Source organism: Struthio camelus, chromosome 11 (assembly GCF_040807025.1).
Source record: "Struthio camelus isolate bStrCam1 chromosome 11, bStrCam1.hap1, whole genome shotgun sequence".
NCBI lineage: Eukaryota > Metazoa > Chordata > Aves > Struthioniformes > Struthionidae > Struthio > Struthio camelus.
This window is the reverse complement of record NC_090952.1, coordinates 17,183,661-17,201,217: the sequence shown is the minus strand read 5'-3', so window position 1 is coordinate 17,201,217 and position 17,557 is coordinate 17,183,661. Positions and strand designations below refer to the sequence as shown.

The window sequence follows — 17,557 nt, the reverse complement described above, 5'->3', positions numbered from 1 at the left end:
TAAACTCAGTAACTTGACAGGCATTGCGGTTGGATTGTTCACATGCTTTCAGAGAGCTGTGAGGCGTAACAGGGACAGTGAGGAGCTTTTCTTCAAGAGGAGAGCACATGGAGCTAGTCCTCCTGAAGGCCTTAATTCTATCATTAAAAATACATTTTTGTTGTGTTTTTGTAACAATTAGCTAATGATTCCCAACCCATATGTTTGTACCAGATGTCTGAACCTTCACAAGCCCAATCATATTTTTCCTTCAGAGCAACAATTTCATATTGCTTAATAATAATAGTCAGCATCATTATTTTAATTCTCATCACTTCAAATCTAAACACAGCAAGTATGATGAATAATATGCTTCGGTTTTTTCCCTTGATTAATAGGCTATATGTGTGCAGAAAAACACTTCAACTTTGAAGACATTATTTCCCCAATGAAGCTATTGCTAGCCAGATCTTATTTCCTGAAGCAGTTTTCCTGCATTCTGGAACAGCTATTGTGTGCGCCAAAAATGAAATTTTGTAACTTTCATGTGGTACAGATGGTAACTGTAATAACTGCCATTTCGCCGCATTTCACTCTGTTTCCCTGTCACTATTAAGAATTATTGCTCTTGAAATGGTTATTACCTGTAAAGCTCAGAACCCATATCTGCGTCCTACTTAGTTGGAACTTCTCATATCTCTTTCAGTCCTTACCAACTCTGCCTGTCGTTGTGGGCATTTTCTTCAACAATCCAAAATGCCTTAAACCTTGCAACAGTGGAGTTTTGTATTGAAATGCTACTATGTGGGAGACACTAGAGGCTAGAAGAAGCATTATTAATAGTCCACAAACAGCACTGTGTATCTATAAGGTTACCATTACTCTTCAATAATAAACATTGCTTTCTCCCAGGATACTTATATGTGTATCTGAAAAAGAAAAGGACATAACAAGCAGCAGGATGGTAATAATAACTCTATATTTACATAGTGCTTTCCGTCTCAAAAATTTTAAATTCTGTTGTAAAAGCTGCACAAAGACAATTTTGTCTTTAGCTGAAATGTCCACTGTGGACTTAAATGCGGTTGTTGTTCAAAAGAGAAGTGAACCACACAATAAGGAGAGCGAGAACAGACAGTGCAAGGTACCTTTTAGCTTTAAAAGGAGATTGGATGAGGGTACAAGTTTTAACACTATTTTTAAAAGCATTTATTCTCCTTTATGTGACCTCAGTCTCTTGGAATCTTAATTTAGATTCTATAAGCATGTACTTTCATCAGCATAAATATGTAACAGCTACCATGATGACTTGGTTCAGTATGGATTTACATAGAAAAATGGTCATTTTCTCAGTCATAAACACCTTATTCTTCTACATTGACAGCAGTCGCTGTTCTGGTATCGTGATTTGTTCTTATTAGATTGGTGTATGTGTTTCTAATCTGAAACTAGATGTCTGCAAACCAGTGTCAGTGCATCTGTACGTAACGAATACTTTTCACTCTCATCAACACTTGCAGTCATGTAATTGCCCATGTATTTTTTATCAGAAGTTATGGCTGCATTTGCCCATACCTGCCCATTTCTTGTGCAAATGGATTTCTAGAGGGTTTTTTTCATCTCCTGTTAGTATCCTCCTTGTCCATTTATTGATTTTTAGAGTCAAACTAATGAGTTAAAACGCAGGAGCTGGAAACACAAATTGCATAGAGGCAAAATAGAAGATAATGAACATTAGAAATGAGCATGGCTGTAATTGAACATGTTTCTTCTTTACTAGTTGATATTTGGTTCTATCAAGAGAACTCTTGGTAGATGACTATATCTTTGAAATCAAAAAGAAAAAAAGTAGAGAGAAAATATACCAGTATATGACTGCGCTATGATGTAAAGTGTCCCTTGAGATACTTCCTAATTATATTGCTTGATCAGTTTTATCACCTTGCCCAGAACACTCAGTCTGCAAGATGTACTGATATTTCTGACTAAAGAATGGTGCACTGTAAAAATGTATTTATTTTACATGGCTATCTCTCACTTACTAGAATATTTTTTGTGAACCAGGTCTAGCTGCATGTAAGATTCACTAACATGAGCTCAATTTCAGTTAGTTTTAGGATGCTGAATTGCGGAAAACTTAATAACAAAACATGCTTGTCTCTTTCTGTTTTACTGGACAAATGGCATTGACTGTCATTCAGATTGAAAACAACATAGATGACGGTGTATCTATACTCTAAATAAATACAATTAAATTTCTATTTTCTTAGTAAAAATCTCAGATAAAGTCCCTTTCCTAAGGTTGAAACAGATAAAGAGGTTGTAGGATTCATCTTAAGGAAGACCACATGCTTTTTTCAAATGCACATACACAACTTCCAGTAACTTTGAGGCATCAGATGCATTTATCTCAGAGCACAATTGGCCATCTAGACCTGTAAATCAAGTTTACTGAATAATCTTGCCTCCTGGAAGAGGTAGGATGACCTTCATACTCAAATAACATGAAATAAATTTACCTTCAATCTCCTCTGTATCTTTTTATGTAATTTAGAAATCTTATTTATTTTTCAGTCTATAAGGAATCACAGTTCCTTTTTCAAAATGTACTTTTTTAGAGTAAGAAGTTGGCTAATATTTTAGCATATCCACTAAATGGTTACTTCTGTCCAAGAAACCTGCATTCTTTACCTGCACCAGAGCTCAAAAATGCAAATTCTGTTATCATTTAGGCAATGCTTAGTCATGGTACTTCAATACCATGTTTTGGGGATGGTTGCTGTGGAGTAGAAAAAATCACTAATTCCATAGTAAGTAATGATGATCTGATAGATGTGGCGTAATTCGTTCTGGTATTTTTAAATGCTAGAAAATTGCAATAATTATGTCATTATTTTATGGAATTGTATGTATTTTGTATATAATTGTGCAGTGCTGTTAATTATTTTCATTAAACTTTGTTAACAGCATTAAGACTGTAGTCCAAGGTGTGGCTTGCACAGAGAAAGTTAACTCAAACTTGCATGAATAGCAAATATAGTCAAATATGGAGACAGTTTATTTGACTCCCCTCTTTCACCACTATTATTTACTTCATTATGAGAGCAAGTACAGGCCGTTACCAGGAAGGCATTACATGGTTTAACAGTGGGCTGTAAGGTTTAATTTTGCTGGTGACATCATCCTTTTATGTGACAGCTCACCAGTTTGCAATAAAAAATTGAAATAGTGTCTGTCATTTCCCCCCAAAAGATGGTATATTAATGAGATTTGAAAGAATAAATTTTATGAGGATCCCAGCAATTCAAATCCTGTATGACATTAGATGGCAAAAACAAAAAAAAAAAAACCAAAATTGGGGTGACTCTTTTAGGTGCAAAGCAAATCACAGGCAGGCCAGTCTGACATTACACAGAAGAGCTAGACAGCCTCAGTTCACATGATATTTCTGCCTGGACTTATGGCATGGAAACTGGAGATATATCAAAGGCATACATAAGATACTTAAATACTTTTGAAAACCAATGTCTTTCAAAAATGTCAAAGGTTATCTGGAATTAATTTATAACAAATGCCAGGATTCATCTTAGATCAACATCCTTTTATTGCCAAAGTTATTCATAAAAGAAAACAGAAATTCACAAAATATTTTAAGAATAAAGCATGCTACTGTGCCACTGAAGAACCTCATAAAGGAGGCCTTATAAAAGAATCACCTACAAAATTACCTTCAGATACATAAAATTAATGGAACTTAACAGTGAAGAGTACTTGCAAAAAGCAGCTCACAATAAATAGGGGTTAAGAAAGCTTTTTTTCATGTTCTAAGTGATATTGATGACTTTTAGAATGATTTGGAGATTGAATTAAAACACTTTTACTGAATGATTATTTTAGCAATTTGGCTGCTAGTTAATGTATTTCCCACTTGCTGATATGCAAATAATGATTTTCTCATGTTTCTGCAAAAGTTATTGGGAATTTGTCCGGAGAATTATCAAAGAAGCAGGAAATGGAAACAGCTAATTAGATCCCCCAGTCCATTTTTTTTTTCAGCACATGACAGTTTCCTTCATTTACTAGTATTTTCAAGTCCACTTTTGAAAGTGTAAAGAAGCAGGTTTCCCTCATTTTTCTTAGAAAAGTCTTCTGTAGCCTGATCTCAGCACGAGGTTGCTCTTCCTACAATCACAATTTTTCTTTCAGTTACTGTTAATTACAAACCAATGAATCTTTTTTATCTCCCTGCATTTGCTCCATTTAATATTAATGGAGTACTGCTGGTTGACTCTTTAATTGCTAAAAAGTATATAGAATCTAGTTTTAGGGTATAGCATCTGGTATTGGAACATTTCTGATTTCTTTCACTGAACTCCAAATGATTTCTTAGAGTCTTCCAATATTTATCTAGCCAGGTATAATTTAATTCCTACCTTCTAATTTTGATCCCATGTTCAAATTTGCAGGTTAGCAGATACTGTCAAAGAGATTTTGACTTCAAACTTATATTTGATTTGCTACTAGGCCCTATATTTCCAAATATTTAACCTTTCTGTTTATTTGCTTTTTCATTGCCCATGTGAAAATCTCTTGTGTCTCTGTTTATGGTTCTAATTTCCCTGTTGTATTAGTTCGATGAATTATTTGTTTTATTTTGATGCATTATTCACTAGTTCTTTCTCCAAAATTTACTTTCTGGAAATAAGGTATCTCTGAACTATTGCACTAAGTGGATCCATTTCTTTGTAGATGAAATTCAAGTAGTTAATATTCTAAACTTCTCTATTAGTTCTAAACTTCTCTTACATTACTCTACTAGTTCCCCCCAGCTATAGAATATGTGGTTCAAAGTGTTTTTTGTCTGCTTGGTATATCTTTTTTGTTTCTAAATAATAGAATTGTTTTGTACATAACTAAGAAAATTTCTCAGTTTAGCTTCACAATGAGCAATTAAAATCTATCCTTAGTGTTTTCTAATTTAGAACATCTTCAGCATGAGCTCATTGTTCATACTAAATGACCAATAACATGCCTACATATTTCTTTCTAGTTTTTAGGAATGTGCCCACTGCAGCACATTCCTATCTACTACAAGACATGTTCTGAACCATTGCAAAGAATTTCATAAGTAGATCTCACAGTTGAGCTGCCTCCCCCATGTCTTCAAGGGAAGTGAAATTTCATCATCTGAAAGAGAACTTAGAAGTATCCTTGATATTCACAGTGGATTCTAATGTAGAGCTATTATATATGAACATATGCCTTCTTCCAACAGCATCTTGCACCTACTGGAGCTTCAGGGGTAGAGCTCTTTAGGCACGTGGTTTTCAGCCTGTTCTAATTAATTGGAGGATGTAGAAATAGTAGCCCTTTGCTTATAAAAGAATACTTTTAATGTAATTGCAGACATTTGCAACATACAGAAACATCCCTGATTTGCCAAGCCTGAGGTCAAAACTTGTTGATATTGTCACTTGTGTTTTGTTATCTGCTAATGCTTAGTATGGGCATGTCCTTGTTATTTTGAAAACAAAGTTTAGAAACATTTGAAATATTTGCGTTTAAAAGACAGACAGCATGGTACAGCAGCTGAGCTTTGTGTTATTTAGTGTATCAAGTGAATTCTATGCTGCAGTGAATATGAACTATAAGAACTCCCAAGACCAGACACTGATTGGAGAATACTGGGGAGAGGCGAGAAAAGGCCAAATTTGTTTCTTCCACTCTTCTCCCACTGCTCTTCCTTCCTTACTTGCTTCTGGATTTTCAGGGCAGCTCACTTCCAAGTCGCTGCAACCCTCTACTGCCTAAGATATATAAGGCCAGAACTAGAGTTTTTTAATGTTAAATGGAAGGATTACACACCACTTGGTCAGCTTACTCTCCTGATTATGAAAAAAACAGAAAACATACTTCTAGCAGATAAATGAATAAACAAGAGGACAGAGAAGAGAACAGAAGGAGCTGGTGAAGTGAGAGAGCTATAGCACGCTCTTCATTTAAGTGATAATTGCTATCTCTGAGTTGTCAGGCTGATGACATTACTGTCCATCCTAACTCAAGCAGAAGTAGTTTTCCATGTAAAATAAAAAGCAGATATGTCAATTTAATCCCTTATATAGTTATAGTAGTTTCAATACAGTTACAGAAGACAGAGTTTCTGTCTCATTTTGAAAATAGGGAGAAAACTAAGCTTAATTTAAGCTTGTAGTTTTCAAAGATGATGAAATTCCCTGTTGTGATTAATCTTTCTTCTTTTTCCTTTTTCCCAGAAGCAATTCTAATGGACATACTGAGGCTTGTTTGTTGTCAATAGAGGAACTGGTCATGGACTATTCCTTGGTATTCTACTTAATGGCTATAGAGCAAACCACAAAGACTTCTTGACTAGTCTCTTGGCATTTTGTGGCAGTTTTCATAGATATTCAATGTTGCTTTTTTTTTTCTCAGAATGTTGATTAAGTCTCTTCTTCCTCAAAAGACGTTTGCACATTTCATCACAAATGTACATTTTTAAAAAGGCATTTATAACTAATTTCTATACTGCTGAAAGGGCATAGGCTTTCTGAGGAAGATGGCTTTAAGGATGACCTATATGGAAGCATGCAAAAATATAAAAAACCAAGATACTAGCAATTTGACCTTTTCCCACTGTCTGTAGTAAAGGTGATTAAGTCATACTCCTCACGCGTCAAAAGGTTACTAGAATCTGGACAGCGCTAAACAACCACCTCAATGACTAACAGATCAGTTGTTCCTTAATGACCCTACTCTACCAATTCTCAGGTTTTCTCAAATTATACAACAGTAATCAGTGGCTCTCTCTTGAAGGAAGACTAGCTATTAGTGGAGCTGTTCTAACATCTTTAGGATAGGGAAATAGAGAGTTCACTTTGTGTTTAATTGTATCAAGGCATGCCTGGAAGAAGCAAAAGTCACATATGGAAAACTGCCTTACTCTAATAAAGAAAAATTAAACTTTGTTCATCATGATGAGAGAAGAAGTGGTCTTTGCATCTATAATTATAACTTGAAAATTTTTAACAGCCCTTGTGGATAGAATTTGCCAATCCTTTCAAGAACAAATAACTCTGAAAGATAGCCATTGTATAGTTAAATGGATCAGAGTATTTGATGACCTCACATTGAACTGTTCAGATTCTATATTCTATTGTAAATACTGGTAAGCAATTCTGGTCACCAGTTTAACCTCTTGACTTCAAAACTACTATGAGATTCAATGATGCATGTCATGTCCAGCTTGCATGCAACCCCTCCCACTGGTGTAAAGAGAAGACTTCGCTGAAACAGCAAATTTAGCTGAATCCTTGAGAAACAGGTGAATTATGCTCGATGTATGCTTAGAGATGATCGTGAGGACGGTCATGTTTAGGACTTTTGCTACTTTTATGTCCTGCAATGCAGCTCATGTTATTTTGAAGAATGGAGACTGCACTGCTTGGGGTGCTTTTATGACATCCTATCTCTGGTTTTGATATATTGAAATTATAGGAAATACTACAAGTGTAGTCACACATTACAATTAAATGTATTGTGGTTTCGTACAACAGGCACTTATTAATGGATTTGTTTTAGCAACTGTGACATCTTTGTTGGAGGAGTAAGCTAAGAGTTAAAATTCAGGGTTTATGAATGAAAGAATATTCAGTAGTGACCAGTATGAAAAAATAAGTATATCCCAAACTGTCCAAGTAGCTAGAAAATCCCTGTCATAGCACATTACTTCAGGAGCTCCTGAAATCTGTGAAATTTTTCTAGTCTTTGGACGATACTTGGGATGAAAAAGGTGGACAAGTTTGTTGAGTGTATTTTGTAAAATTATTGTCTGCTACAGTTTTATTTTAAATAGATCAACCACACTATAAACAAAATGCACCACAGTCCTTTTATAATTCATTTTTACTGAAAAACAGTTGGTGGAGAATTTGAGTGGGAAAAACCAAATGTTGCATTGGCCTTAAACTCTTCTGAATGCATCACTATAGAAGGTCAACAAGGATAGTTATTGGGAGCCATTTGAATATTGGTTAATCAGGAATAATTTCATTTTGATTCATCACTAGAGCTCTTCACAAATAGAACCTTACAATTTGTTCCTCTCTCTGCATCCTATAATGATAAGTCACTAAGACTTATTTTTCCATCTCCCGTCATCACTATTTGTTATCAGGAAATCAGGGGAAAGTTTCAGGCTTAGTGAAAAAAGTAAACTACTAAAGTGATATTTAGAGGATATCTTCTAAATTATGCTGGAGGGAGAGGATGAATGTATATTATTGCTCAGCAATATTCCATACCACTGAAATTTATTGAAGTACAATTCTTCATTTACATCAGAGTCACTAATTCCACCAGCAGAACTGCAACCTCTATTTCTGTCAGCACTGCAGGATATTTTTTCTCAGAAAGAAAGGAATTAAAAGTACTGTGCTGTTTAAAGTACTTATCTTTTTTTGCTTTTAAACCCATTGTTGATGTTAAAATTAATGTGCAATATGCCTCAGGACAAGTCGTAACATTCTTTTTGCTTTCCTGGCATATGCAAGTGTTGTAATATTTATTATGCCTCATGCATTTTTTTCTACATATAGATACAGATAGATCGATTAAACCTGTCAGAATCAGATGTATGGAAATTTCATTAGGTAGGAATATTTCTTTATTCAAGTATATGAAGCTTTCAGCTGATCCATAGCCTATATTTAGGAGACTGTCTTGAGGACACTCCCAGAAAACATGCAGCTGCCTTCCCATGGGTTTTGAGATACTGGAATGGAAACACCATCTAGACATGTTTTGCTGGCAGACACACAGATATAAATGCAACTCAAAATACATTTTTTGCAAAGTGGAATGTTTCGAAAATGGCTTTCCAGCTTAGGTAGCCAGGTGTATTGTGGCACTGAGATACATTATTTTTCTGCTTTTTTTCTAAGAGTTAGACATTTTATAAGCTTGTGAAAATAACTCTGAGGTGTTACGCATAGTATTCTCAATATTATGGTACGTGTGTTGATGTTACTCTTGCCAAAACATTCTCCTACCCAGTTGCAAAGAAAAATTTAGAATTGGGAATTAGGAGGAGAAAGGGGCATTGTCAGAATTATGCTTGAGAAGAAACGATGAATGTATTTTATTGCTCAGCAACATTCAATATCTTTGTAGTTTCTTGAAGTATAAAGCCTTATTTAATGTGATTGGAAAGTGTCATCCACAGGATCCAATTTGTTCCAAACTTTGCTTCTCGATGTAAAACACTGAAATAATGGAGATATGGAGAAGGGTGATCTCTTCGGAATTTGCTGTGCCACTGTGTTCTCTCTGTAGTGGTCAGAATTCGAAGAAAGGTTGGGATTTTGCATGATGTGACTTAACTAAACACGATAAGATTACAAGATATACCAAAGCATGACAACCATGTCTACCTGTCTCTATTAAGGATCAAGACAATAAAACAAATTTCTTTACGTAATATCCTTGAAGATTAGTTATGTTTGATAAATGTGACTTGAGAGACATTCGTGCAGCTCAGACTTTTCTCTGCAAGCAGAATTACATTTATTTTAAACAGTCTGAATGTATATGTTTTATAAATGAGGAAATTTTAGAATGGATCAGTGAATCTCCAGATACAGACCACTCAAATTGCTAGCATTACTGAAATGTTTTATGAGCTAGTGCAAATCTGCAGTCTGTTCTTGGAAAATATATAGATTGTTTTCTAATTGGTCCTCATAACAATACTTCTAAAAATGAGGAATAGTGATAGGGATACAGGAATACCTCAGTGGAATAATTTAAATAGAAAATGTAGCTGGAGTTCAGACATGGTTGCTTTCTTATAATACCCTATTCAGCCATGAATGATCAGCTTGTCACGACACAAAATATGGGTGTGCGGTTATTGGAAAGGCAGAAAATGGAGGAGGGGACTCAGCAAAGCTGCTCTTCCACTGTCTGTACTTGCTGCAAGTGGTACATAGATTTGAATTCAAACTGAGGATATTGGAAGCTTTGCAGGTATAGGGTCTTAATTATCTTGCCAGTCTTCTGAGCTGTGTATGATATCTTAACCTCTTAGGCTGAAAGAAATGGACTTTTAGCTCCAGTGTGGAATGGGTGTATTTTTGCTTCTGATGCTGAAACTCTGATGAGTCCCATCTTCTTCTCTCAGGAGGCTATGTCTTTAGCTTCTTATAAAATAAAACATCAAGACTTCTCAGCTTTAGACATTTGGCACAGAATGTTGATTTTGCTTTTGAATACTTTGCCTCTGACTTTGTTTTGCTAGGTTTTAACTGGAGTTAAATATTTTTCCTGCTATGTGTACACATCAGACATATACACCTTATTAGTTGTCGTTTACAGTCAATGCTGACTGCTTCTCTTTTCAATGTCCATGTATACAGCAGCGATAACAAAATCATGACATGCTTGCCAGATATTTTGGCCAGTACATTTTAGAAATACTAATGATTAGTGATATCCAAACATTTTAAGAAAATGAGAATTAAAGATAATTTAAAGAGAATTAAGCTAAATTAAAAGAAAGCATTTAAAGAGAAAGTAAAAAGAAGAAAGAGGTTAAAGAAAACACTAATACATCCTCATATCATTTTGTTCATCATGAAAGACCAACTCAGTTCTGCAGGACTTCCTTTTTAAGAAACGGTGAGCTGAGATCTTGAACTTTTAGATCACAGCATGTATGATTTTTCTTATATTTTGTGCTAAGCAAAGTGCCGCTGCCTGCCCCTAGTCCAATCTTCCCTGCTACATTAATTCTTAGAATATTTGAAATGCAGATTCTTCTCAGGCATCTCTGCATTAGGATATTCTTCTCACACAGGTATTCTGGAAAGATTAAATCATGAAATATCCAGAAGGAAGTTAAACCTATAATCTATTCTAGACCATTTCATATGTGTCAGAGATGAGGGTCATACATATGCAAGAAACCACCACGAGATCTTGTTTGAACTGGAAAAAGCCTTGAGAAGAGATTAGAGCATTCTGCTACTAACAGGCTGGATATATAAACGGTTCCAGACAGATATCTCTCTTATCTCTTCTTGGATGTGTTCACAACCTCCGACAAATGGAAATGCCCAAACCTGCCTGGGCAGCGTTTTACAACTTTTAATTGTACTTGATATTAGAAAGCTGTTTCTTGAAATCTAGTCTCAAATCTCTCATACTGCAAAGTAATCAACTTAGAGGTGTGCTCTGCTGGCCCTTTATAACGAAATATTTTAGCACAGAAAGGGCTTTTCTTGTACTTGTAGACTTTTTAGTTATGATCATGGATTTGGGTATGTATTATAAATGTCAAACCTTACCTCAGTTTCTCTGAAGTCCCTTCTCATTTTCTACTTCTGTTCTACTCAGTTTTTCTTAGGTAATTGACTCAGGTAGACAATAAAAACTAAATATATAGTAGGATAAAATAGCTATTATAGATACTGTTAGGATCTAATGAATATTTCCTATCACTTGTTATTATGATTCTTTGGCAACATACACAATCCTGAGCAGGGAAACCAAGTTCATTCTCACACTTGCTGAATATGTATGTTCATATATGCTCATATTTCCACACTTCACGTTGTGTGAGTAAATTATTAAAAAAGAGGAAGTAATTATGATTAGTGTACTGATAATTCAGAAACATAATTGTTCTTAGAGATCCAAGGTTTTAGCTACAAAGATGAGCAATGTAAGCTTGAGTGGAGGGGGAATAGCCAGTGCCTTTGGCAGCAGACTGCTGCAAACTGGAGATACGTAGGTCCCCGCTTCTGACATTGCCCATGCCAAAGTGCTGGAAATCCAGGTCATGGCTGCTTCCCTTGCTTAGGGAGGGGTTGAAATCCGCAGAACAATAGTTACTGCTGGAAGGAGGGCAGCAGCAGGAGTGGTAAGCTTGACTCTCTAGGGCTCTTCCCCTTTTCTGTAACAGGCAGCCTGTGCTACTCCCTCGTCACTATAGGAAAACTTGGGGTTTGCTGGTTGATTGTTGAGAATCCTTGAGCTTACTTTGTGAGTCTGATATTTATAAGCAGTAACTTTTCCTGTATTGTAAGTTTTAATGTTTTTTACAATGTCATAATTTTGATTGGCTAAAAAATAACATTCAATAGAGTAGGTGTTGCTAAAAGTTACTGCTAAGAGGTATTGCTGTTTGAAAATTCTAACAATGAGAGAGGAATTGCAGACAATGCTGATTCAGTTTCTTTCCAGCGACAACTGGAAATGTGATGCTAGTAGAACACAGTAATCCAAGGGCTGTTTGGGAGCCACATCAGTAAACTGTTTGTTCGTTTCAGTTTTGAAATTGGTGAGAGCAGAATGAACATGATGAAACCTGTGCTTTAGAACTGCTTGAAAATTCAGTGCTAATTCTAAGGACTCGATCTCAGTTCTTTTCCAACCCTATTTGTCTATACAAAGAACTGAAAGGATGTTATAAAACCTACATTTTTCTAAATAAGATGTGACCTAGGTTATCTACTAAAGTTTCAAATTGCATCTTGTGAAGCAGAATTCTTGCATTATGGGATTCTAAGGTCAGAAAGGGGGATCAAGGAAGCTAAGCATCATCCAGCTCAGTAGCTATAAGGCTGCTTTTGCAGTAGATCATAATATTTAGCTGTGCCTCCAGTATACTCTTAAGATTTTATATATGACATTCTGTAAATAGAAGAGACTCCCTGTTTATGACACATTGGTACAGAACAGGTAGTGATCTAATGAAAAGCAAAAAAAGACTGAAAGGGGGTTTGCCGGAGCCCTGTGTGATATGAATGCTAACAAGTCCACTCACGTCATCAGCTTCCCTGCTCTCAGCTCCCCCTCCCTCCTTTCCTTTCTCTTTTATGAGCCAGCTTGAAATCAGGGAATTACATGCTAAGGAAAACCCTTCAGCTAAACATATAATTATTCTGCACAGGATCAGTGCAGCACAGTTAATCAGTTTACCAACTGAATTAATTTCTTATGTTTTCATGTCTGCATCTCCTGGTGGGAGTGGAGAAATTCTGCATTTAAAGGGGAAAAAACTGGTTGCAGTTGTGAAATAAGTATCTAACACTGAGCATTCATTATGAGAGAAACCTCTACTGCAGGCTGTTTTGGCAGACAAACCTTACTGTCAGTCAGCAAGACTTTGAATAACTGGCTCCATGTGGAGTTATTACTTACAGGTACTTAAGAAATAACTGGTTTCCTATTTTATTTTTCAACTGCTCAATAACATTCCATTCAAAGTCACAGCTGTATTTCATTGCATTGTGTTTCGTTTCATTTCGTTGGATTGTTTTGAACGGTTAGTATTTATTTGTACATAGGTGTCATTAAGTGTAAAAGAGATCACATTTTTAATGACCCACTACTTGTAAACTGCTTCACTTAGGAAGTACAAAATCTTTGATGCTGTTATTTTAAAAGTACCTAGAAAACCTTTTCGATTTTACTCAAAGTGAAAACACAAGCTATCATGAATTTACTATTTTTACTTGCAAGAGAGTCGGGAATAAGATAGCATACCTCCTCCATGCCCTCCGATCCCAAAAAATTCTGTGCAGGACTGCCTTCCCTAATGCATGCGTGCATGCACATAAAAATAGATGGCCTTTGGTTTAGGAGGGCTTGTTCTGATAACATGTTTGCAACTGCCAGGTATCACTGAGTTTAATAGTAAGTACAGGGGTTCGTAGGCTAAAAAGCATCCAAAGTCTTCAAGTAGAAGCTTTACAGATGCCAGTACTGAAGAGTATTTTTTCAAGTACTCATTTTAAGAGGCTAAACTTAATCAGAGGAAAAACAGAACAATTTTGAAAACAATTATGATTATTAATATGCTTGCAAGCTTTATGGATAATATTTGTTTTCGCAACAAGTGAAAAAATGTAATTTGAGCAAAGCAGTGTTAGGCCCTTCCTCTTGAACTAACTTTTTGAGTCTATAGTATGGATCACCAGGAAAACATTTAAATTAAATAAGAAATGGATACATACCAGGCTCATTTTCTGAAGTGAAAAGCATGTGAAGAAATGTAAAATATTTGAAAAGTTTGACAAAAAAGAAGTGTCTGAAAACTATTTTTAAAAGTATCTTCACAAATCACATTGTCTACTCCTTCTTTGAAAACTTTTTTTTAAAACTACAGTTCCTTCTTCTCTGTATTTGCAAATCTTTTCGGAATATTTCTGCATACTCTAAAGACAATTTCTTTAACCAAATGTAGAGTCTTAATTACTAGATCCTCTGGAAGCCTCAAGAGTCAATTTCTAAAGACTTGCATGGCCTTCTCAGGTTGACCACAATATGCAATCCAGTTCCCAAGTTGAATTCCAGTTGAATGTGTTCCCAAGGAAGGAACTGTGGGTAAATACAAGATGCCAACTTGTCATAATAATGTTTCTTGGAGCTTAGTAATTTTTACTTTTTTGGCAAGTAACATTTCCTTAAGGAAAAGAACAGAAGGATGTCTCTTCTTGGTTGGAGCTTAGGCTACAGCTGCTTCTGATAATAGCACACTGTAATCAGGATGCATTCTGGGTAGCTAGGTCTCAAACTATTAACATCATTTTTGTGGCTTTCTCCCATGTTCTCTTAAATTATTTGACATTGCTGAATTTCAGTACTAGTTAGATTCAAAACGTACTTTATTGGCAATTTTTAAAAGTATGTTACAGTAGCTAAAGTAATTGTTATGATAAATCTCACTGTCGTCTTACTATGAAATCGGTTATAATTTATAGCCGTTACAAATAAAGCTAATTTGCTACATATTTTTAAGGAAAAATAAGGCATATTACACTTGTAATATCTGATACATTGTTCATTAACATGTTTCTTTCAGTAGCAAAGATAATATTCCACATTTATAAGATGATAATTTTCCTAAAAAGTCTTTACAATATCTTTTCTGTTAAAGTATACCTTTCGAAATAAATGAGTTATATTTGTAAGCCACATTATCACTTGAGCATGATTAGCTGTTTCAGAACTTCAACCTCACTAATGCCTTTACAGCTATTTAGCAGAATTACAATAGCTAATGGAGCTTACATACAGAAAATAAGCAAATTACAGCTAAACAGTGGCCATGATTGGACAATTGTTATAGAGATTTCCAAGTAGTTTTAGAATAATTTTGGCATGGTTCCGTTTGTGTTAGGTCTTCTTTAGCTACAACCGAAGTATGCAAAGTAAACACTCTGATAAAACATAGGCTTGTAATAATAGTATATTAAAAATACACATATATGAACCTTTACTGTCTGTGGGTCTGTAGCACTCCTGTTTACCAAGGAAAATATCTATCTTGCTCTGTGCATGTTCATTGCAATATACTTACTTATGTTTAAGCCAAGAAGCACAAAACTGACAATACTGGCTACTCCCGTTTTTCTTATGGATGCAGTATGCAGTCTCTGTATAGAAGTGTTTCAGTTAGACAACTGAACACTGAGGGATGTAGTAAATATTGGAATTCCACATTTACAAAACCTTTTGTTTGTATGATCTTCTTGCTTTCTGTAGTATGTACACGTTATGGACTAATAGCCCCAGAGATGTAGTTAGTTTACATCAAAAGGATAAAAGAGTAGTGGGAAGTCTTTTTAAATGTAGCAACAAGTATTATATACACTTTGACATTTAATTTACATTATAATTCAACTTATGTGTTAAAATAGCATAATAATCTGTCTACTTTTTAAATCTGTTAGTATTAACAATACAGGTGTAGGTCAGGAAACTCTCCTCTGCGCACACATTAGGTGCTGATTTCAAGTAATGACATTGGAATATGGGTATCAGTCATATATCTAATGATTTCAGGAGCCATCCTGATGACCTGCTTAAGACCTCTCAATTAACCTGTGTTGATGCCTGAGAAACAAACTACATACAGTCCCTTAAATGCCATTTGATTCATAATATCGTATGCTTGTGAAAGAATAGTTTGCTTATAATGTTTCCGACGAGCACCTAAACAGCCCAGTTTCAGTTAAGTACGGAGATGTAGTTCAGCAGAATGAAATCAAAGCCATTCCCTAATTAGTGATAACACACTAAAAGCTTTAAGGCTATTATAATGGGCATCCAGTTCATCCCTCCAGTAAGTTCAATAATCTCATTACAGAAATTTTATCCATGAAAAATATGCAAACAAAATTTGCACCTCTTTTCCGTATATAATGGAGATCATTTATAGCAGAAATTATTTATCCCTAAGACAGACAGCTCATCAGAAACAATGTATGACCACAGTAATGCATTCTATTGTGTAAACACATTTTTCCCCACTCAGGAGAAATTTGAACACTTATCACCATGAACAATTCTTCACTCTTCCATCCACACCAACCTGTTTGTAGCACAGCCAAGCAATATAAAGCAGAACGTTTCACAGCTTATGGCTGTGTTTGTGAAACTGCTCATGTGCAGGGAAATCACCGTTCCTGTCAAGTTATCAGGAAGAGTTTCCCCAGTGAAGCTGCGCTCAGCCCTGCTCGTTTCCCCTTGCATGCCCCATATATGGCATAGACTGCACTGTCCACGGTACTAGTGACTGCCGGGGACGTGTGTGTGTGATAGACAAAACAGCGGTACGAGCAAGAGGCGCTGGGAAGCCTGAACAAATCAGGACATGTCACCCAAGGATGAGAATTACACAGTCCAGTCACTAGGACCTTATGCTCTTTATATTACCCTAAACTGTGCACAAGTGCTGCACAGCTGCTGCATCAGATCACCTGATATGAGCAAAACAGAGCTAATCAGGGCAAATTTAAAGCAACCAAACATAATAACATTACACTGTGCAATGCATAATGGAGTCATAAGACACAAACACTTTAGGTCTGCGTTTACGCACAAATGCATTAGATCACTTCTCAGTTCTCAGCCGAAATTCCAGCAGCATGCTGCACAGCTTAAATAGCCTCTCTCTTCTGTCGTGTCTTTAAGAACTACTGTGCAAAACAGCATAAGGATTTTAAAAACTGAATTAACGCTTCCCAAAACAAAGAATACAAAGAAATGTAAATTGCATGAATCCAAAGTACAGACACTACATGGTAATAAATGATCATACCTTTCATCCAATCCACTACTTGCTTGGGCGTCCACTTGCTAATAGGTTCCATAACAAGAGCCATCATCAGATCACTTTTATCATTCACACCAAAATCAGAAAAAGGAGAGGAAAAATGTTTCAGAGCATGGCTGGGATAAGGAAGATATAGGATTTTACAGTGCAGTCCAAAGACAAGATGATGCTTTGTCCCTCCAGGTTTCTCCTGCACTGATTCAGTAATGTATAAAATTACACTGCTTGATCAGCTCTGGCACCTCCCCCACTGCACACAGCCTGCAACACACTGGAGCACACTGAACCAGGAAATGGTGCAGTATGTATATACTTACTTAGAAAAAGACTGTACCCATTGATCTACTTATTAGACTGGCACAAATATGACATTATATTACACACGGAGCAAATCAAGCTCCAGCTATTCCAGACAGTGAGTTTTAAAGAGCTTTATTCCAA

At 35.7% G+C, this 17,557-nt stretch overlaps 1 protein-coding gene across 4 annotated transcripts in view; it reads right to left on the bottom strand.

Annotated features, from left to right (window-relative positions):
* LOC104140945 (connector enhancer of kinase suppressor of ras 2) overlaps window positions 1-17,327 on the bottom strand; it is a 253,111-nt gene extending 235,784 nt beyond the window's left edge. For 3 of the 4 annotated variants that reach the window (XM_068957199.1, XM_068957200.1, XM_068957201.1), the window contains exon 1: window positions 17,102-17,258. In XM_068957199.1, coding sequence (XP_068813300.1) covers window positions 17,102-17,168 — 67 coding nt within the window. In that variant the 5' untranslated portion in view covers window positions 17,169-17,258. Of the gene's footprint in view, window positions 1-17,101 lie in introns of all 4 variants that reach the window. The other variant, XM_068957202.1, reaches the window with a different exon arrangement.
* Window positions 17,328-17,557: the final 230 nt, after the last annotated feature.